At 47.6% G+C, this 21,926-nt stretch overlaps 1 protein-coding gene across 6 annotated transcripts; it reads right to left on the minus strand.

The window, feature by feature from the left end:
- Nucleotides 1-2,767: 2,767 nt before the first annotated feature.
- On the minus strand, nt 2,768-20,081 carry zmym2 (zinc finger, MYM-type 2). 6 transcript variants are annotated; one of them, XM_035522836.2, is made up of 23 exons: nt 19,785-20,081; nt 15,286-16,144; nt 14,246-14,543; nt 13,986-14,148; nt 13,496-13,708; nt 13,086-13,299; nt 12,017-12,132; nt 11,634-11,753; nt 11,356-11,506; nt 10,997-11,169; nt 10,547-10,712; nt 10,389-10,423; nt 10,139-10,280; nt 9,923-10,050; nt 9,356-9,518; nt 8,858-9,013; nt 8,411-8,526; nt 8,054-8,219; nt 7,475-7,626; nt 5,492-5,606; nt 5,014-5,256; nt 4,386-4,521; nt 2,768-4,179 (listed from the first exon to the last, which is right to left on the minus strand). In XM_035522836.2, exons 2-23 carry the CDS (start codon nt 16,127-16,129, stop codon nt 3,993-3,995), a joined length of 4,197 nt encoding a protein of 1,398 aa, XP_035378729.2. In that variant the 5' UTR covers nt 16,130-16,144; nt 19,785-20,081; the 3' UTR covers nt 2,768-3,992. The 6 variants fall into 6 exon arrangements, with proteins under 6 accessions (XP_035378729.2, XP_035378727.2, XP_035378725.2 ...); XM_035522834.2 differs by lacking the exon at nt 19,785-20,081 and adding an exon at nt 18,921-19,046 and having other exon boundaries at nt 13,086-13,233; XM_035522832.2 differs by lacking the exon at nt 19,785-20,081 and adding an exon at nt 18,921-19,046.
- Nucleotides 20,082-21,926: the final 1,845 nt, after the last annotated feature.

Below are 21,926 nucleotides of genomic sequence, written 5' to 3' on the forward strand. Positions count from 1 at the left end.
TATCTGAAGGTGGAACACTGTATTCACTATGTAGCATGTGATGGATCAGATGATATGCAGATATAAAAGCATTGCACGCCCGCCAGCTATCATATCAATATAATTTCAAATTTGTACTACTATACACTGGTCAGTTTCACCGAAAGACAACTGTATCCTGTTGCAGCGCCGTGTCGCATAACAGAGGAGTAAAACTACAATAAAGTCCTGAAAGATCTCATTCTATGAAGAAAGTGGATTTTTTTCTGTACTGCAACTAACACGAGTGTGAACATTCTGTGGTAGTGTTGCATCGGTATGTACATCAAAGTACACCATCTGAGGAGAGTCCAAAAATCATTTGTTAAAAATAACTTGTCTGTGTTAATAAGTGTATTTTGGTCACGCTCCTCTACAAGCCTAGTAACACTCAGCTGAAATGAATTCATCCTTGCCAGATAGTAGCATTATAGCAGTAATTTTAAAAATGATTTGATTCTTGATATTTATATTTGTGCATGCGATTTATAGTGAACAAACATCACTGTTGCGCTCCAGTGTGCATTGACAGGCAAAGATAAGGCGTCATATACTTTTACTCTGAAACTCTCTGCACCAGTGGCTGACATGGAGCTTCCTGAACAGTTTTCATCAGTAAAAAATCAAAGTGAATGTTATTAAATGGTGAGCTTAAAAGAGTGCACTGTATTGTGCCTGTCTAGCTGTTTTAAAACAAAACAGACCTGGGTCACTGCAGTTTTCCGTGCTATTATATGTATACACACACACTGGTATGGATCAAGTTCAGTCTACTATGCGAATACAATGTTCTTCTCATAAGACTGACGTAATCGCTACTGGTTGAAAATCATAAAAATTCTTAAGACGGGATCTTTTTTTTTTTTAGAAATTGGTATGATGTATAATTAAAATGGAATTCACAACATCTACGTCTTGATCTGCATGTGTCACGTTACAGTGCGATTTGTAAAAGTCCCACTACTTCAGCTGTTTTGTGTACACCAGCACACTAGGTTAGAAATAACAATAACTCTAAATCAAAGTGCAGACTGCTGGCTTCAATATCACGGAACATGCGTCAGGGTCAGGTGAAGCGTGTCAGATCTACAGACCTTTAGTACATAGCTCTTCCATTTTAAAGAAACAGAGGTTCCTGACAGAACTGTACGCTACTGCATCATACGTTCATGCATGAGGGAGAGAATTCCAGATTTGGTGTTTGTAACTGATATCTGATGTTGTTGTCTGGCAACATGAGGACCAAAGAAATGGCAACACCACCAGCGCAGAACAGCGCCGGGTGGAAAAATCTGAACCACCCTAAGACTCAAGCTACAGCAAAGCATCAAGGACAGAAAGGTCAGGGCAGTTTGTTAAAAAGGACATCGGAGGTCTGAACGAATGTACTAATGAGTGCAGAAAAAGACGAGTCAAAGTTCATGATGCAAATCACACATTGTGACACATGGTGGCATGTGCATCTATGCTCCTTATGTGTGTCGTCATGGTGAGGTATCGTGACAGCAGATCACAGATCTTAAAGCAGACACCAATTACAAACCATTTGCAACAAACTACTAAGCACACGAGGTTATTCCAGACTTTCTTTGATTGCCTGTAGATCCCACCAAGGGTCAGACTGTGTAGAAGTACAGCAATTCTGCTATGATGCACCTAGTAAAGAAACTTAAAGCATCGGACTGTCTACACATTTACAGACCGGGGTTCTCGCTACCGTTTTGCTCCTGGTGGTAACGTGGGCAGCATTTCGACTGCCTGGGGTTACCGAGTTGCACATACCCATAGTTCTACAGTACCACCCTACTCCACACGGGTACCTCAGACACCAGGGCCCGTGTTCGCAGGCTTCGAGCTCAGCAGAACTGCTCCACCAGCTCTCCATCATGAAGGAAACGGGCCCTTCACTCACAGGTCTGTAGTAAGAGGCGTAGCAAAGGGAGCAAACTGAACCGACCCACTAAACCTACTCAGTTATATGTGGTAAGACATTCCAGTATTTTCTGGGGATTTGTTACTCAGCTGCAATTCAGTCATGCACACCTAATGACCAACTTGTTTTGTTTTGTTTTTTTCATTTGTGTTCTGCTGGCGACTTGGTCTGCTTTGCTGGTGGGTCATACCACAGCCGGTGTGTTTAAGTTTTAGACAAAAAAAGTGTCACCAAAAGAGAACAGCTGTTCGCAAACATCCGCTGATAGATGTATTAAAAAAAAGATGGGAGAAAAAAAAAAAAAAGTTACATTAAAATTCTACACAGAATTGAGTATTTTTGACCCAATAGTTTTTATTAGCACTCAAATCATTTTTTTGGTAGACTATTCTTTTACTACTATTCATTTATTAAATGAATAATTAATGTATTTTTTCACACCTGAATTTTGCCTAGTCTAACAACCTCTGCAGACAAACGTCAGTCGTAGAAACGCAGCAGTTTGTGAAGGTTTTACCTCCAACAAACATTAAGTGACCCCATCTCCAGCCAACACACATGGCAGAGGGACTGATTAACATCACCCCACCAAATTATAATAATCCCACATTAATACGTCACAAGAAGTGACGATCTAATCCTAAAGCTACGCGACTTGAAGCCGGCGCCGGTCATAAAGTTCTGAGAGGTTCCACAGAATCGGAGCCCAATCCTAAAGACATCTGCATCGAACGAGGAAACATGGACCACTTCGCACCCCCAGGACGTTTGTGTCCAACATCGATAAGGCAGAGAAATCAGGGCAGTCCTGAAAGGTGGGTTTTACATGATGGAGAAAAAGTCGCTTTTAATTCAATGGTACAAAAAGACATAAATAAAACTTCCAATAAAAAGACCAACGGAAACCATTTTCAGGATTTAAATAATAATACTCCTACCTCACATCTCAGAGTAGAATTTTCATTAAACAAAAGTCTAACCATCATTTGCAGCCACAAAAGTTCTTTAAAAATATATTTTCAAATCCTGCAAAGGTCCAGAACCCATTTTACGTGCTCTACCATTCACAAAACCTTAGTGTAGAACAAACACTGCACGTTGTTAAGTGCTTGTTTATTTAATACGTAATAAAGAAGCATCCAAACGTGAAGGTAGGAGGGAAAATCTAAATCACAGGAGAATAAAAAACAAAACAAAAAAAACCCTGATTATTCAAAGGAACTGGATCAAACTAGAGAGTTTAACCACCAACGGAAAAACCCAGTTTCCTCTTAAGCCTGCTTAGCAACAGCTCAGCGCCAAAACTAGTAGACAGGGAAAGACACACGGACGTGTGATCCAGGACTGCAGAGGGTTCTGCTCTTCTTAAAGAAAGTGAGGGAAACATCACAGCACACGCGCGCGCACACAAATCACCAAGTGCGCGCACATGCATGCACACAACTCACCCTCCCACCCACGCACAGTTCTGTCATAAAAAGGACTTTAAACATACATCACAAACTGCAATAAATAAATATTTATCTTAAGAAGGCATTGTTGAGTTCATTTTAAGGGTGTTTTGTTTCCTTTCTGTTTATTTATAGTATTTCAGATCTTTTTTGTTTTTTTTCCTTTTAGTCACGCACACACACACTCCATCTTTCGCTAAACCCACTACTTTCAGAAATATGTACAGAGCACAGCAGCCCTGGGCATCGTAAGTAATGCTACATCACATACACTCGAGTTCCTTAAGAAATGGAGGGGTGGGAGGGGAGGAGAAAAAAAGAAAAAAAGAAAAGAAACCCAGACAAAAACAGACAAACAAAACGGGAAGAAAGCAGCAGTCTCTGGGTAACTTCTCACGAAAAGCACCACTCTCCTGTCTCCTGGCTTCTGGAACCACTGGTTGAGTCGGCACTGGGCTGTAAACCTCTCGCGTCCTCACATACGGTATTTCTCTTCGCCCGTGGCCTGACTGGGACTGGCGGCGTTAAAGGGACAGTGACGTTATATAATGGCTCTTTCTGTGGTACAGGAGTCCTCGGTCTTTCTGTCCCTACACGCCCTCCTCCTCTGGGGAGCTCTCTCTGTAGATGTCCTTCACTAGGAGGACCTGAGTGAGGACACCCTCCAGGACGCGCTTCTCTAGAGGAGTCGAGCTGAACCACAGCGCCCCTTCTGCTTCGGAGGAGAGCTCAGACGTCACGTAGAAAAAGTCAGTCCTCTGCCTCACGGACTCGGGGCTGGAGGAAGAAATGACCGTGAAACTTCAGTCAGTAGCACTCAAAACAAACAAACAAACAAAAACAAACAAACATTAGGCATCTAGTTTCCGCTCTTCATTACATGCGGTGATTATTTGTCTTTTCAGGAGAAAGCTCCTCCATCCAGGTCTCGTACACGGCGTTCCGGATCTGACGTGAGACGGCGACGTGCTCGGGTGACTCACCACTTGGACAGGTACAGCTCATACAGACGACACTCGTGCTTCCTGACGGGGCAGTGGGCGGAGCCTCTCCAACTGTCCTCCAGCTCGAAGTTCGAGTCGCCTCCCTCTTTACGCCTCCTCTTGCTTCCTGTAGGTTCTGTTCACATGGCGAGGCGGCCACGGGTCACGCCTCAATGTCTGGCCTCCATTATCTTAACACTAACTCTCATCGCAAGTGAACTTACTAAAGCACTTAAGCCCAGCGCAGCCACTAATAATTATAATACTACCTACAATAATAATAATGATTATTATTATAACAACAACTACTACTATAATACCTACAATAATTAATAATAACTATAATAATACCTACATTAACAACAACAACAACCATACTTACAATAATTAATAATAATAATAAAAAATAATAATAATAACAACAACAACAACAACAACTATAATAATACCTACATTAACAACAACAATCATACTTACAATAATTAATAATAATAATAATAATTGCAGTATCATCACCATTATTATTAACACCACCACCACCACCACTACTACCACCAATAAACAAGGAGCAATGTTTGATGCACGGGGCAATTGAAAGCGACTGGACTGCAGGAAGCTGTGAAGGTACCGTGCTGATCCTGTGAGATGGAGGGGATACAGATACAGACGGTGGTGTCGTGGCTGTGCGGCTTAGACGAGCTGGGCCTGTACACGTTGGCAAACGAGAGACGCAGGTGCTGCTCCACCGTGCGCAGGCCGAAGTACTTCGTGTTGAGATAGACGAGGGAGCGCAGCAGGACAGAGGCGGAGTGTTCCCCCAGCTGACCGCTGCTCCACAGACACGACTCCTCCACCCGGCCCCACAGAGAACCTGGACACACGCGCACACACACACGCACGCACGCACACACACACACACAAACGCTACAAACTTAAGATCTGACGAGGCCGGATGTTCTCAGAATGCGCTAGAATAATTCATTACGCAAAGAGCAGTCCTCATATTTGAACTGAGTCGACACCTTTTGTTCAGGATGTGAACAGCAACGGATCTAATCACAGGACAGCTTCAGACAGTCAGTCAACAACAGCCACAACGTGTTTACCGTCAGGAAGAACACTGGGCTGCCAGTCCTTCAGGACCTTGTTCAGCTCCTCTCCAAACATACTGTAACAGGGGTCGTTGAACAGGTCATCTGGTCTGCCTTTGTCCTGCAAATACTTGAAACAAAAATCAATAAAAGATTAGAAGAAAAAAAAAAAAAAATGATGGGAGCACTGCAACAGTGAGAGAATGACGCCCTTTTTGTAGGAAGAACTGTGAAATCACGAAGACGTAAAGCTCCTAAACACAGTGACCCTCCCTCTACGTGCACCGCAAGTGGCGAATTCCAGATACAGCGCATCCGGAAAATCTTCACAGTGCTTCCTTTTTTCCACATTTTGTTATGTTACAGCGTTATTCCAAAATGGATTAAATTCATTTTTTTCCCTCAAAATTCTACACACAATACCCCATAATGACAAAGTGAAAATAGTTTGTTTGGAATTTTTGCAAATGTATTACAAACAAAAATAAAAATCACATGTACAGAAGTATTCACAGCCTTTGCCTTGACATTCAAAATTGAGCTCAGGTGCATCCTGTTTCCCCTGATCATCCTTCAGTTGTTTCCACAACTTGATTGGAGTCCACCTGTGGTAAGTCCAGTAATCCAGGCACCTGTCTGTATAAGGTCCCATAGTTGACAGTACATGTCAGAGCACAAACCAAGCCATGAAGTCCAAGGAATTGTCTGTAGACCTCAGAGACAGGATTGTATCAAAAAGATTTCTGCAGTATTGAAGGTCCCAATGAGCACACTGGCCTCCGTCATCCGTAAACGGAAGAAGTCTGGAGCTGCCAGGACTCTTCCTAGAGCTGGCCGCCCGGCCAGTCTGAGTGATCGGGGTAGAAGGGCCTTAGTCAGGGAGGTGACCAAGAACCCAAGGGTCACTCTGACAGAGCTTCAAGCATTGCTCTGTGGAAAGAGGAGAACCTTCCAGAAGGACAACCATTTCTGGAGCACTCCACCAATCAGGCCCATATGGTAGAGTGGCCAGACGGAAGCCCGCTTGGAATTTGCCAAAAGGCACTTGAAGGAGTCTCGGACCATGAGAAACAAAATTCTCTGGTCTGATGAAACAAAGATTGAACTCTTTGGCCTGAATGCCAAGCGTCATGTCTGGAGGAATCTGAAAATGACTGTGCCCCGACGCTCCCCATCCTACCTGATGGAGCTTGAGAGGTTCTGCAAAGAAGAACAGGAGAACCTGCCCAAAAACAGGTGTGCCAAGCCTGTAGCATCACACTCAAAAAGACCTGAGGCTGTAATTGCTGCCAAAGGTGCTTCAACAAAGTACTGAGCAAAGGCTGTGAATACTTATGTAGATGTGATTATTTATTTATTTATTTTTAATACATTTGGAACAATTCCAAACAAACTTTTTCTACTTTGTCATTATGGGGTATTGTGGGTAGAATTTAGAGGGAAAAAATGAATTTAATCCATTTTGGAATAAGGCTGTAACATAAAATGCGGAAAAAGTGAAGCACTGAAGACTTTCTGTATGCACTATATCGGAGGGCACTGAGGTGCACGTGTCCTTACGTGGCCGATAAGGACGCTCAAATTAAACTGGACTATTACCCACAACACCCTTGGACTACTGCGTGAATCATGGGTGGCTGGCATTCCCTAGGCCTGTTTTGCGCGACTGTGTGGACACTCCGGACTTTCTCCGGCCTACACGCAGGTCATCCGTGTTTAGCCAGAGCTTCCGTCTGAGCCGACGTCACACAGCAGTGATGGTTACCAGCGCGGACCATCCACACTACTGACGCAGCTTGGTTGCGTCAGGGCTGACTGGCTCAAAACATCAGGAAAAATGTCCTGGCACAGCGCAGAGAAATCTGCATTCCAAACAACGATGATGAAATCCACGGTAACAGATGACGCACGACGACGCCGGGTACGTTGCAACGACAGACTTGAACCCCTGCGTGTGCAGGGATCCCGCGTCCCACGTCTCATGCAGGCAGGACCAACCTTCTGGATGCTCAGGCAGAGGTAGAGGACGCTGTCCGGGGCATAGCGCTCGCCGCTGGGACGACGCACCTGCTGCACGAACCGACACAGAGCCTGGTTGAGCTCCGCCGAGCTGAGCGAGAGGAGGCCGCCTTTCAACCGAGCTGGAGTCACTACACACACACACACACACACACACACACACACACACACACACACACACACACACACACACACACACACACACACACAGACAGAACGTCGTCTATCCATCACATTTCACGGTATATCGCTAGTAGTACAAAAACAAGCTCAAAACGCACATCGACTACGGCGCGGTTTCGCCAGCTAAATGAAAGACGCACGCGTCCTCATAACTTTAAGCGGTCAACACCACATTTCAGGATGTGAACAGCAGTCAAGTTATAATCACCGGACACATTAACAGCCTTCAGCTGGCGCCTTTATCCAAAGAGACTTGCGAACAGTGGTGGCTCGGCGGAAGTGGGGTTCGAACCGGCGACGTCCTGATTACGAGTCGAGCAGCTTAACCACTGAGCCACCACTGCACTTCCACGGGCGTGAGGCCAAACCACTCACCTTGTTTGAGGTCTTCCTCTTCCACGTCTGTGGTCTCTGCCGGCGACGATAACGCCCATCTCCTCCAGGCGTTGAGGCCGTACCTGGTGTCCAGGGGGAAGGAGGCGTCCGCGGACGAGGACAGGCACGGAGACAATTCCTCCTCCAGGGTCTTCCTCTTGTTGCCCTGTGGCAGAAGCTCAGCCGTTAGCACGACCCAAATAAAACTCCACACGGTTCCCGACTCGAGGACGGGCGTCCGTCGTGGCCCTCGCGCTGCTCATCGGCGCGCGGACGGCAATCGGTTTCTAAATCGGCAGACGCCGTCCAAGTCGGCCACGGGAGGAGCTACTGATGGGCGTGGGGCGCGGCACGTACCCGCCTCCGCCGGGTGACGGGCCGGGGCGGCTCCTCCCTCTCGTCGGCCAGGACGGGGGGCAGCGTGAAGCCCATCTCTGCATCGAGCCCCTCCAGGACGGGAACAGGCTCTGAGGCTGAGGAGGGAACACCACAGGGATCAGCGCGGCCTGGCCAACAAGCTCAAGAAGATTCCAGGCAGTAACTGCAACGCAGTACTCAGTACTGGGACAGGACTGGAAAGAGAATTAAAGATGCGACGTGTCCTCGTAACTTCAAGCACTCAACACCACGTTTCAGGATGTGGACAGCAGTCAAGTTCTAATCACCGGACACGGGTGCGCCATTTGGCGTCCAGAGAGAGGACCAGACAGCCATCCCTCGGGCCAAACCTTCGATGTTCTCCGCGACCGCGCTGACCCGAAGGGCGGGACGTGACCTCGGAGCGCTCGCGGCGCACGGCCGTACCTGGAGGAAGGTCGGTCTCCAGGTCCAGCTCTGGCTCGTATTTCTCCTCGTCTTTCTCCTCTTCTTCCTCCTCGTCTTCCTCCGACCCGCTCCCGCCAATCTCACTCTTCACCCGCTTCCTTTTCACACCTCCGCTGTTCCTCGCACATTTGACCTCTGAAAAGGCGGGAGGATTAAAAACAGTGAGACGGAATTCCAGGAGCTTAAAGTGTCCCCCTCAGCCCCCAAAACTACAGATGTGGCTTTCTGCCCACACACACACACACACACACACACACACACACACACACAAACTACACACACACACCCCTCAGGACAGAGGGCCACTAGAATCCATTCCTACAAAGTTGCGACTTGTATTATTAGAATCACCGTTCTGGCTGGGTGTAAACATTATCGCGCCCGTAAACACAAACCCAAGACGTTTTTTTTAACCCAAACCCTGACAACGGCTTGTGCCGTGAACCACACAAATGGGATTCAGCACGCGCGTCGCACCCGAGCAGTCCGGCTTCTTGTCGTCCTCTGCGATCATCTCCGCCATGGCTAACAGGTCGGCCTCCAGGGGGTCCGTGGGGATCTTGGCTTTGAGCTCGTCGATGGTCTTTACGATCTGCTCGGCACTCTGCAGCGTCGTGGGCAAGAACACAGGTACAGGTACCTGCGACGAGCCGGGGGGGGGGGGGGGGACACGGGAATTGGACACGTCACGTCAACTCTGCCATTAGGGTGCAAACGCACACGCAGGAATGCTTTACTAGAGGAGCAACGGAACGCTAAACAGGGTCCGTGAACGGAAATATTCTATTTAAAAAAAAACCCCTGGCAATTGGTTCATGTTTTTAATATTGGCCAATAAAGTAGCCAATAGCATTTCAGAGTGGAGTCTGTTGTGGTTACCTAGCAACCAATGGTCAGCAGAAAGACACCATGCTGTTATCAGATAAGTGTCCAGAACTAAACATAGTGGTTACATTACTACCTTAAACCATTCAAAAGACATTTGACCAGCAGAGGGAGACGCACTCACGCCAGTCACTCAGCGACTAAGAGGGACGTTCTTACCGGTACAGGTATTGCGACAGGTGTGGGTGTGGCCTGAGCATAAAGGTGCATGGGTACTGGGACATAGACAGGGACAGGGATAGGGACGGGCACCAGCTCCTTCACCAAGCCCTCCAAACCGTCCTCTTCTGCGGGGAGGGACCGCAGTGTTAGTCTCGAGCGGCAGCTGAGCCCACGCCTGACAACACCCTGACGCCCCGCGGAGGCAGACTCTACCTGTCTGGAGGGGTTTGCTCTGCATATGAGGTTTGCAGTAGGTGGCCTTGGTCATGGTCAGAGGCTTGCACAGGACGGCTTTGTTCTTGACGTCCTTGAGGACTCCTCCTCCAGTGTAGGACACGGGCCCCTGATTGATCAGCTGGGGACCGGGGGGGGTGGGGTGGGGGGTCATATTTACAGCAGCTGCCAACATTTCTACCGTTTCCCCAACCGCTACAAATAAACAATGAAACGCAAAAACACTCACTGTGAGCTTTGACGCGTGGGTTTGTCCTCCAAATCCTGTTTTTGGACAAAAAAAAAAAAAAAAAAAAAAAAAAATCACAAAAACAATAAAAGAAATGCCATCACAGTTGAATACTCCAAGGGCAGAGCACTCTTGGTTTCTGTGGTTTGTGTCTTTACCTAAAGACGTGTTTTCAGGCCCCTTTTGCGTGATCATGTTTGGCTGGTTCTGTTGGCAATAGAAGCGTAGGAGACACTGCTGGTCGCAAAAGTGCTTCATCTCAGCGCGCCACTGCACCGACTCCGTCAGGTTCCCCTGCAGCTTACAGCAGTCGCAGCGCGCCGCCTAGTGGACAAGCAGGAGAAACGCGCCTTTAACTCAGGTCTCAGGCCAACGTCCGCCGGAGACAACGCACGAAACCAACCCCCCCCCCCCCTCCCGGGTGGGACGCCGTCCTCGTATTACAAAAGGCATCGACGCCGACAGCTCTGAATATGAACAGCGGTTAGACTGTAATCACTGGACAGTTGCGAAACGAGCCACACTCTGAAAACACGTCGGGTGGATGTGGCTGACTACAGGAGAGAGAGAGAGAGAGAGAGAGAGAGAGAGAGAGAGCCACTGCGCACCTTGTAGTACCAGTCGTGAAACTTCTTCGCACAGGCCTCGCTGCAGAAATCTCTGCTGACGGCGTCCACCTGCTTGGTGATGGACTTCTTGCACATCTGCGTGCAGTGGTTGCATGTGACGCATTTGAGGCCGAGGCGTCGCGCAAAGTCTTGCTTGAACAGCAGCTTGCAGCCTGCACAGGCAGAAGAGCAAGTGGGCATGGCTCTCCACGCACGACTTCCTGTCCATAAAGCCACACCCACGAGCTCCGTACAGTCCTCGCAGACATTTACATACAATAAGAACACATTGAAGTTGTTTTGGGTTTTTTTCTACTCGTAAGGCTACCCGGAACGGGGGAGACACACGGCGAGATTACCTTCGCTGCAGAAGGGTCTTTTCACCCCCGAGAACTTGACGGTCTCGTGAAGTGTTTTCTCTTCCTGGCAGTACTCACAGAAGGTGACGATGCAGTGCAGCTTCTTGTAGTCCTCACAACACGTTTTACTGCAGAACTGGTAGACCTTATCCTGAACGTCAGAAAAAAAAAAAAAAACCCGATCAGGCGAACCCGTCGGAAACCGCCGCTACGCACACGTACGAACCGACTCCTCCTTCGGCACCTCCCGCGATGGTTGGAGAACGTCAGGACCTCACCTCCCATTCCAGTGTCTCGGGCTTCAGACTGAAAGTCCCTCTGCAGTAGCTGCACTTCAGCTGGACGCCGGACGCTGGCGAGGGTAGCTGGCCATTGGCAGACACCTGCGTGGTGGCACTCTGCAAAAAACCCCCAAAAAAAAAAAAAAAAAAAAAAAAAAACCCACCGAAACCAAAGAACGTGCACGTGGGTATTTAAACCGGCAGGTCTCTCCGCTGACAGCTGGAGGTTCGCTAAAGTTCTGCTTGGGTCTGATTATTTGGGAGTGCATTTTTAAATAAACTAAAACCTAGCTACCAACGACAGCATGCAGGTGTGCGGATCTACAGGCCTTGTTCTCGGAGCGCGCATGCAGGGGTGTTCATCGGGGGAGGGGATGTACCTGGAACTTTGTCACACACTGCGGGCTGCAGAAGTTTAAGACTTTCCCTTCGGGTAGGGTGCTCTGATACTGAGGTAAAGAATTTCTCTTACAGAAATGACAGGTTGGCTCAGCAGCTACAAAACAGAGGGGAAGTAGGAGGGTCATTCCCAGCTAAACAGGTTCCAAAACATTTCAGATGAGCAAACACGGTTGACCAAGGCCGTTTTGGACAGCGAGCGTAGCGAACGCTGCCTGCAGTTCGAGATAAACAGAAGTGTGGCGTGCGGGGTTCAACGGTACTGCGTAGCACACACAAGAAGTGCAGTTAGTAACAGTATAAACTGCTAATTGCACTGTATCAGAAAGTGTAAAGTAAAAAATGCACTTTTTTTTTTAAAATATAACAAAGCTTTGTAGCAAATGTTTAAAGTGTAATGCCAAAGCCCAAATTGGGCTACGTTAACTACAGGCATTTCCTTAAATGTGTAGCAACAGGTGTCCAGACAGATATCGGCATTTTAAATGCGTTTGTCATGACAACTCAAATAAAATAAATGCATCATTCAGGAAGTCCAAGAATGTTGCATAAAATAAAAATGAAGAGACAACCAATTTATGAACACTGCTAGTAAAGCTTATTAATAAAATTAAGCTTAGAAAATATATTTTCCCATTATTATAAAATCTGAAAAGCCTTAAACGTGTTAAAATCATGTTTTAAGTCTCAGCCTTTACTTTTCATAAAAGTTTCATCTTTGAATCTCCCAGAGAGCAACCCAAGATACGAATCTAATATTCATCTTAAATTTAATCAACTTTAAACGTTTTAGCGTGTTCTGCTGTCACCTCAATGCATGTTATTCGTGTAGTTAAATAAAATCTGCAAACATTTCGTAATGTAGTTACGCCCTCCACAAAGTTCTCCTGACAGAATTCAAACATGAATTTTAACTTGGGGCTGTTCCTTCAGAACAACCGATGGAGAAACACCACGGACTAAGTGGTGTCAAAAGATTCCTTTAGACCCAAATAAACGGCATTTTTGGCGAGAGGGCGGCGCGCAGGGGTCAGGGGTGGCGCTACTCACTCTGTGCAACTGCTGCGATTTTGGTTTTATTCAAGCAGCCCGTAGAACAGTAAGGCTCCATGGTTCCGCTCGGCCCGATGCCGTGAGTGACCTCGAACGATCTGCACATCGTCTTGCAACCGCTGCACTGGGTCATTTTCCCATGAGCCTCGGGTAGGAAGCACATAAACAAACGAAACTCATTCAGGTAAACGTCAGGTGAACTCAGGCACAACTACCAACACACAGACACAGACACACAGACACACACACACACACACACACACCTGTCAGTACTGGCTGCAGGAATGGGAATAAATTCTGTTTTTAAACGTTCAGGAGACGAGTCTTCATGGGAGAGTTTGCGCGTTTCAGAAATCAAAAGCTTAAATTGCACTACTCAGAGGAGAGGAGGTCCAGGCGACGTCTACCTGCTTGTAGTCACGGACGCAGTTCTGACAGCAGAAGCGTTTCTGCTGGCCGTCGACGAGTATGAAGTGGTTTGCGGTGGCCCGGCTGGGCAGGTAGTTGCCACACTGCTCACAGCAGTTCATGATCAGCCCGTTGGCCATGCGGTAGCGGTTAAAACAGGCGTCACTGCAGATCTTGTGCGTGACGTTCTTGAAGCTCACCTCGTGCCGAATCTGAAAGAGACACACGCGTGCTGAGAGAAGCCGTTCACACACGTGTCGTAACAACGGGAAGCCACGAGGACGCCAGCCATTTTGTTTTATCCAAGCGTAAGGTGAAAAATTCCCACATGCACAAAAACTAGGGCATTGTAGAACATATAGAATACATAGGGGACCTAGAACCGCACATTCCTGATGGATTTGTACGGAAAATGTAAATGAATTTGACCGGGAAGAAACAAAAAAAACAAAACAAAGCATAACCACGGAGACTTGCTCTGAATCTGACCTCTGTGAGCTTTCCACAGACAGTGCACTTGGTTTTGAGAACGTTCTTCGGCGGATTCTGTTTATTTTCGTATGCAGCCAGACAGCCGGTGCTGCAGAACTCTTGGAAGGATTCGCTCGAGTCCACCTGTGCCACGATCGTGCCTTTCATACTAGTGATGTCCCTGGTGTGAAAAGAAAGTACACTTGGCGCGTTCATATGTTACGGCACTCGCTTAAGCCAACGACGGACAGGCAGCGTACCGATCTGTGGGACCTTACTTTTTGCACATGGTGCAGCTCTTTTTCGGCGCAGGCTTGTGGGAGAAGGCCGACAGGCAGGTGGTGGAGCAGAAGAGGTGAGACGAGCCCTTGCGCTGGTACGCCGTCTGGCCTTTCTTTAAGGGCTTCTTGCAGTTGGCGCAGGTGACCTTCATGGTCCGCGGCGCCGGTGGCGTCTGCTGCGACCCGGATGACGACTGGCCCGGCGGTTTAGGGAGAGAAGCAGCCGGGGACGGCGAGTCCACCCCCGGCTGCTTCTGGTTGCGAGGGAACGACGCCGACTGAGAGATCCAGGAGTCTAAGGGGGAGGGGGGGGAGCTTGTTTAAGCCGGACCGATGGGTTCCGCCGCGTTTTCCAAACAAGCCACGACTTTCAACGTTTTGTAAACGGCAGTTGAAGGAGAGCAAAGGATTGAATTATCCGGTTAGGATCTGCAAATTAATCTACATGACATGCTCCATTAAAATGCATGATAAAACTTCAATGTCCCCCAACTTTTAAGCAGCTAGACACTTGTCCTTGAATTAATCTGAATACATCACTAAAGGAGAAGCAAATGGCTAAATTACGGTTAGCCTGCCAGCAACCAGGCCGCCAAGGTGATGTTAGAGGCCGCCCAACATTCAGTCTGTCCACCCACTCTCTATGAGCTCCATCCCCATCAGATGGACATTTGCATATAGATTCCAGCTTTAAAAAGATATGAAAATTCGGAGTAAAATGATCAATATTTGCCTTGTCCATCTGATGAACTTCACTGTGATAAATACATTAATTATGAACATCAGCTCAAGTAAAACTGGTTCAGTTACTAATAAATAGAAAAAGAATTGCAAAAACAGGGTCTCATACACAATCTTTGTACATCACCTCTAAACATGACTCGAATGATAACAATCTAAACAAATATGCTGATTTTATTCAACCATCCAGCAACACTAAAATTAAAGCTATCGACTGGATTTACTAGAGAACAGGAAACAAGAACTAATGAACCAGAACGAGTCCAGAACGGCAGTCGACGGTCGGCAAGCGTTACCGGGTCTCTGGTGCGTGCCCGTCTCTCCGTTCTGCACCGGTTGTGCGGTCGAGGTGACGCGTCCGGGGTTGAACGTCGGTGAGGGTCTGCCGGCTGGTCCTTGGTTGGGCTGGGCATCCGGGTTCAGGCTGAACGCGCTGCTGATCTGCAGACTGTTCTCCATTGCCTCCTCCTCTCCCAGGCCAGGCGCGGCGGCCCCGCCGTCTGCCTTTAGCGAGGTCACGCTCGTGATCTTGAGGCTCATGCCCTCCGAGGCGCGCGGTTCCACGGCCGTCGACAGGGCCACCTCGGACGGGCACGCCCCCCCCAGCGTGGTGACGCTGGCGATCTTTATCTCCGAGTCCGGCTCCGTGCTGCTTAAAGCGCTCCTCTCCGGACCGGGAACCGGCGAGGACGAGGATGGGGGGGAAGACGCTCTCTGCTCGGAATCCTCCTCGTCGTCTATCACGATGGGCTCGCTCTGGGTTTTGGGTGCCGTGGTTACGGCTGCCGCAGCAGCTGTGGAGGAGGGTGGAGCGGGCGCCTTGCAGGGCACGGTTGCCGCGGTATCCGACTCCACGCAGTCTGTTGTTTTGGCAGCAGGGGGGGCCTCGACAGGTGCCGAGGTGCTAGAGGGAGCCGGTTGTAGTGGCGCACCCCCCTGAGAGGGAGCCGGAGGCCCCTCCACTAACACCACGTCGTCGTCGTTATCCTCCAGAGCTTTGGGCAGGTCTGTTGTCATGGCGCCAGTCCCACCTTGATGCTGCCCATCTGAGGACAGATCTGTGGAGGGTGTGGTTTCTACAGACCCCTCCTCCGTTTTGGCCTCTTCCACATCTGCCCTTTGTTCCAAGTCTCCATCCATCGCTGAGGTAACCACCTGTCGGCACAAATACAACGGTTGGGAATGACGGGAAAAGCTGCTGCTGACTAGAGAGCTAACGAACGAACGAACGAACGAACGACTCCACTATCAGTTCAGCCATAAAGAAAATGTTGAATTCGCTCATTCAAAAATCTATTATGATAAAAACGAGCTTCAGGATGTAGACTGAGAGAGGACCTTAAGCTCACACCTAACCACAGAAATTCTCTTTTGCATCTAATGCTGAATTCTTTTGACCCATTACCCACTTATTACTGCCAAGGCTTCAGAGCAACAGGCTTTTTAAAAAATCCTTGATTCTTCACAATCTACTCTTTCATACTCTGCTTCTAGGACCACTTCTCTTACAACACCCCTGTGTTGCGCATCGCTGCTGTACGACTACAGTGATGGGGCTTCTTGGTTACTCGGCATGTATGGTTACCGTGGTAATCTGAGCATCCAGGGACAGTCCTTAAGACAGCAACAGAATATCCAACAGCAAATCAAGCTTGTTATGTGTAATGGCGAGACAGAAGACTGGCCACATCAGGCCCACCAAGACAAACGGCAACTGGCTAAATTAGTTTTGCGTTAACATGTTACCAGCTGGGGCCCACACAGGACTGGCACCACCACACAATAATTTAGCTCAACCGAATTTCCTAATGTGCGACAACCCCCTGTACATTAGAATACATAACAATGACTTCATACAGAGACAAAAAGCAAACATCAAACCTAGGTCGCACTAACATTCAAACTCTGAAGCCTTGAGGATCGAAAGTAGTTTGTGGCTTCACCGTGAATTTCGTACATCCATCACCGTCAGCACTCGTCCTGAGGCCGGTTAGCGTCAAAATATTTTTTGTTCAAACGCTCGTTTGCCTGTCGACACACTGCAGCCTTCCGCGATCTCAACATCGCAAAGGCCTGTGGCGATCAACGCGCGCTACTGTGCGCCACGAACCGAATACGAGCACGCAAAGGCCTGGAGGCCGCAGATCCACGCCGGGATCTATAGCAGCGCATGTGCACCCCATGAGATGTATACCTTAGGACCAAGAGATGCACTCAAACATCTGGATTGTGCGCCAAGAATCCTGCGGATATCACATCATTCAAAACAGGAGCGCAAAAAAGAAAAAAAAATAAACAGTGCACGGTGATCTTTAAAGTCCAGCCTTTCTTAACTTTAACGCAGCCGTTTCAAACGCATTCGTGGGCCAACGTTTTGGTGCAACGTGAGCGACGACTCCTCCCGCAGGCATCGACGCAGAGCAGGAGTGCTGCGTGCGTTCATACACGCGCACACTTGCACGTCTGCAGCCCCTGGGCCTTCACGCGCGTCCGGGGTGGAAGAAGGTACTGGAGCCCGAGACCGGGCACCCGCGCTTCCAGGCTCGATGCATGCGCTAATGGAGGTGACCGAGAGGCGACGGCTCGAGTCGGACGGTCGCGATGATTTCACGCGGCCGACCAAGTGTGCAGCAGATCGCCTGTCCGTCGCGTATCCTCCCAAGTTGCTCCATGTGGCTCGACTGGGGTCATTCGTGATAAAGTCGGTTCGTTCTATCAAATCTTAGTGCTCCAAAGCGGGTGTGTCGAATCTGAAAGCCCTGGCTGTGTCCTTGACTATGCAGTCGAATAAAACTTGCTTCCTTACAGACTGGACCACGGCTGCGAGTACTGTCAAGGCAACCGGGGGACGACGTCAACGCGCTCCGCTTAAACGCCTTCGGTTTTTACCCTGAAAACTTGAGAGGGGTGGGGGGGGGTACCAAAAAAAAAAAAAAAAAAAAACCAAAAAAAAAAACTTACTTCGCCCCGCACGATAACGTGCGAGCACGCGGAGCGAGGACCTCTGGGGCGAAGCTGCGAGCGCGTGTCGGCTCGGTGTGCTCGCGCTTCCCACCCCGGGCCTCCCCTTGCGCATGCAGCCACTGGATTAGCGTGGAACTAGAGGGAGGAGAGCCTGCGAGACTGCGCCATTGTTATTAGCTACGGGGGGGGGAAAGGTCGCAAGTTATTCGCGAATAATCGTAGCACCGTGACAGCCTCCAAGTACACGAATCACCAGGAAACAGCATGGATGATCACGTCAATAATCAGAAACTGTGACAAAATGTAAACTCTTGTGGGAATGAGACCACAATTGTAGCTTACTGATCAATGTTGCAAAACAATAACAACAATCATTTTACTCTCATAAGACATATGAAATGACTTCCAAGTAAGTTATTGTTGTTATTACACTTGAGTGAACATTTAATTCGGAAGTTACCCCAGAGCTTTTACCCCAGGCAATCAAAAGCACATACACGTGGCTACCTGAAGGGGCGCTGTGCTGTTCTGAGCATCAACTATAACGCCTAGGTACTGAATTTACGAAACGACCAAAGCGCATTCTGAGAAATGTTGAGTTGAACAGGCATGGAGACACGCAAAACAATCAGCTGCAAAAGAAAACAAGGATGGATAACAAGACGGCAATTTGCCCCTCCAGTCGGTGGGTAGCACTGCCTCGCGTCCGCCATTAGAGAGCGAGCGAAACAATGCGCGAGCGCAGAGGCAATAGAACCCTGCCACGGCGGAGAGGGGGAGAAATCTCAGGCGGGGTAAAAAAAAAAAAAAAAAAACCTGCTTGCCTCTCCCCCGGTTAAATTACACTTAAGAACAACGCCGGCGAGCCGGATTATTTCTTGCGGACGAGCTATACGGCACGGACAGTTGCGCGAAACTTTGGCCAATTAAACGCGGCGTAGCATCAAAACGCCCGTGAAATGCTTACCGGAGTAGAGCTGGAGACGACGCAGCGCCAGTTTTGTGCCTTGACATGAATCCGGACGCGCATGCGCCGAAACGTACCGACGTCCCCGGCGCGTGGGAGGAGAAGGAGGAGGAGGAGGAGGAGGGGTTGGGGGGGGAGGAGGGGTTGGGGGGGGGGGGGGGGCACGGGCGACGAGGGTCTTCGGCTCTCGCGATCGCGCACGCGCACACGCTCCGCTCCCCTCGAGAAACTGAAAACCCGCGCCGGACGCAACGTGCGACCCTGCCGACCGCGAGCTGGAAAGTGATCCACCACAGATCCGATTCCGAAATTTAAAAAAAATACAATAAAATAAAAAAGGATTTACAGCTGCCATTTGTTTTCATCAAACTAAATAAGGGCTAACTCGCTGAAATAATTTATTTTAAATATTATTTTACGTTGTTTATGTCATATTTAGGCAGCCTATGATATGGTGACAAAATTATGTTGCAGTCACTTACAGGTTATTTAGGCCTATAGGTTTACTCTTAGCATGTAGGCCTGTTTTACAATGTTTAAGTGCACTTGCTTCTGCATTTGCTAAGGAAACACTGCACTATAGACATTTGATAGAAACTGCTGCATCTGGTCAATGCTGGAAGCACAAATAGTCACAAATACATCCTTCCTGCCTTTGGGTAAAGTCTGAATGTACTGAACAGCCCAACGTCAAGTGCGGACTCTACGCACATGTGCACTGAACCACCACACTGGAGAGGCGTCAGAATATGGCGACTATAATATAGGCTACAACTGAGGGTGAACCGGAGTGAAAGGAAATTATTTCAGCTAGCTTGCTGAAAACTTTCACATTACAAATCACTTTATATTGCACACACTCACCTTGTCGTTTGTTTCCAAACTGTTCCGATAGGTTCCTTGAGTGTGCTGTAAGAGCTCACGTTCACTCCAAATTAAAACTATCGCAAAATTCGACAAGCCTGAATCGAGTTCGCTAATGTCGAAGTGACCTCTTGCAAGACACTGACTGCCCTCACCACGGCGCCTTGCCGTCTTTTCTAAATAAAAATATTTAAGTAGCTCACTCTTTCTTTGGAATCATTTTTAGGCATTTGCTTTTCTCGCTCTGTCTTCTGTGAGCCTTGTCACGTACCCGGCGATATATTGTCAAAGGCTCAGACTATAGTGAAATACATGTAAAATATCAATAATTACACAATATCAAGTTTAACATATTGATAATAATACGTTAAATACGTGATAAGCGCCAACACATCTCTATCGAGATCATGATATAAGCGTCACTATGTGGAGCTTTTATTTTGACGTGTAGTCGTTGGGTGTGTTCGTACTGAGGTTGTGCTGCGTAGAATTGGCGGGTTGTTCGCGACCGGTTGGTTCCTTTTTTACGACTCCTTGAAGTCCGCCAGACTACCTGTTCACCATGTCGCAGGAGTCTCATATACACCAAAACGTAAAACGTGTTTTGAAATGTTCTGGTGAGAGCCAAGATTCTCACCTCGACATGCGTGTCGAGTATATAATCATCAGAAATGCTCAGCAGGAATATTTTGAAGGTCACACGTGGAACACTAGAAGTACCATGCAAATATTAGAAATTACCCAAGACTTTGAGAAACTGGCTGCATCTTAGTACCATGTAACTAGGCCAATATAATGTTGTTTAGCCTATTGAAGCCGGTTAATTCCCGAGTAACGATGGTAATGGCTACTCTAGGCAAACCGATAGAAATTAGGAAGTGAAGAAAAGCCATTAACCGTCCCGAGTCCAATTTAGGAAAAAAGAACCGAGCTAAAAAGTCCCGTATATTTTGTATCGAGCAAAAAGCCGACTCAAAATAAATGAATAAAACAAAAATAAATAAATAATAAACAACCCCGACCCATTACTATGGTATAGGCCTATTGCAGAACAAGACTGGCTTCCATTTTGGTTGGAATCTGTGACTATTGTAGTAGTGCCTGTATCTGTTGCTCTGTAATGCTCTCAGTAGTTGTTATTACTTTAATGCTTCAGCATAGAGTGGATATTTGAATTTATATGACCTCGATTCACATCATTACATCTGGAGATGCTTTAAACCAATTATGAAGCTGTTTGCATGCAACACTAAAATTACAAATGTGTGAGTTCTACCATTAAAATGAAGAATTTGACATCTTATCAATTAAGGATTTGAATGTTTTAACAGCTAAGACCTTTCTGCATTTTGCTATATGGGAATCTGGTCAGCATCTCCATGAAAGATCCCAGGACATGCAGTGAGCCAACGTCCGTCAGGATGAATGCCCGCTGGGGTGGCTTCATCACGGCATGTGTAGTGCCACCACTGGACAGGTTGGGTATACTTCTGGTTAGATGTATACCCCCCCATCCACCATATCCCCTCTGTGCGAGTGCAAATGGTAAGTTTGGTCTATTGCACTCTAGCTCTGTTATTTAATCCATCATTTAGTCTCTACAAAAGGTTTCACTCACTCTTTTTAAAAATGTTTTACTAACACAATTCTCCTTTTTTTGTGTAAAATTGTGTGTCTACTCTAGCTGCACTCCAACATGTATTCATGTGTTATAATTTGAATACTTAGCAGAGGGTCCTTACTAGCGTGTCCTAAACTGTTAATACACCAATAGTCCAGCATGGCAGTAGGAGGAATACACACAGCGTACGTGGAAAGCCTTACCTGAGCCCTGGCTTGTTATCCAGCTTTACATTTAGACTTTTCTGAAAGCTAGAGGATGGCATTACACACCTAGGTTATGTACCTTGGGTCATGACAGTTGTGCTCATGCAGAACTTGGTGAATATTAATCACTAAAATGAATAATCTACATCTTATCTTTTTGTTCTGAAGGACCCTCTCACATATATATCACATCACTCTAAAAAGTCAATATTATTGTATTTGAGAATGGGGTAATAAACATGTGTTCATTTCCCTCCATTACAGAGACCTGGAAAATTGCTAAGATTAATAAGATTAATGCCATAGATTGATTAA

The sequence above is a fragment of the Electrophorus electricus genome, chromosome 9, assembly GCF_041902795.1.
Source record: "Electrophorus electricus isolate QZ-2024a chromosome 9, ASM4190279v1, whole genome shotgun sequence".
Classification (NCBI taxonomy): Eukaryota; Metazoa; Chordata; class Actinopteri; order Gymnotiformes; family Gymnotidae; genus Electrophorus; species Electrophorus electricus.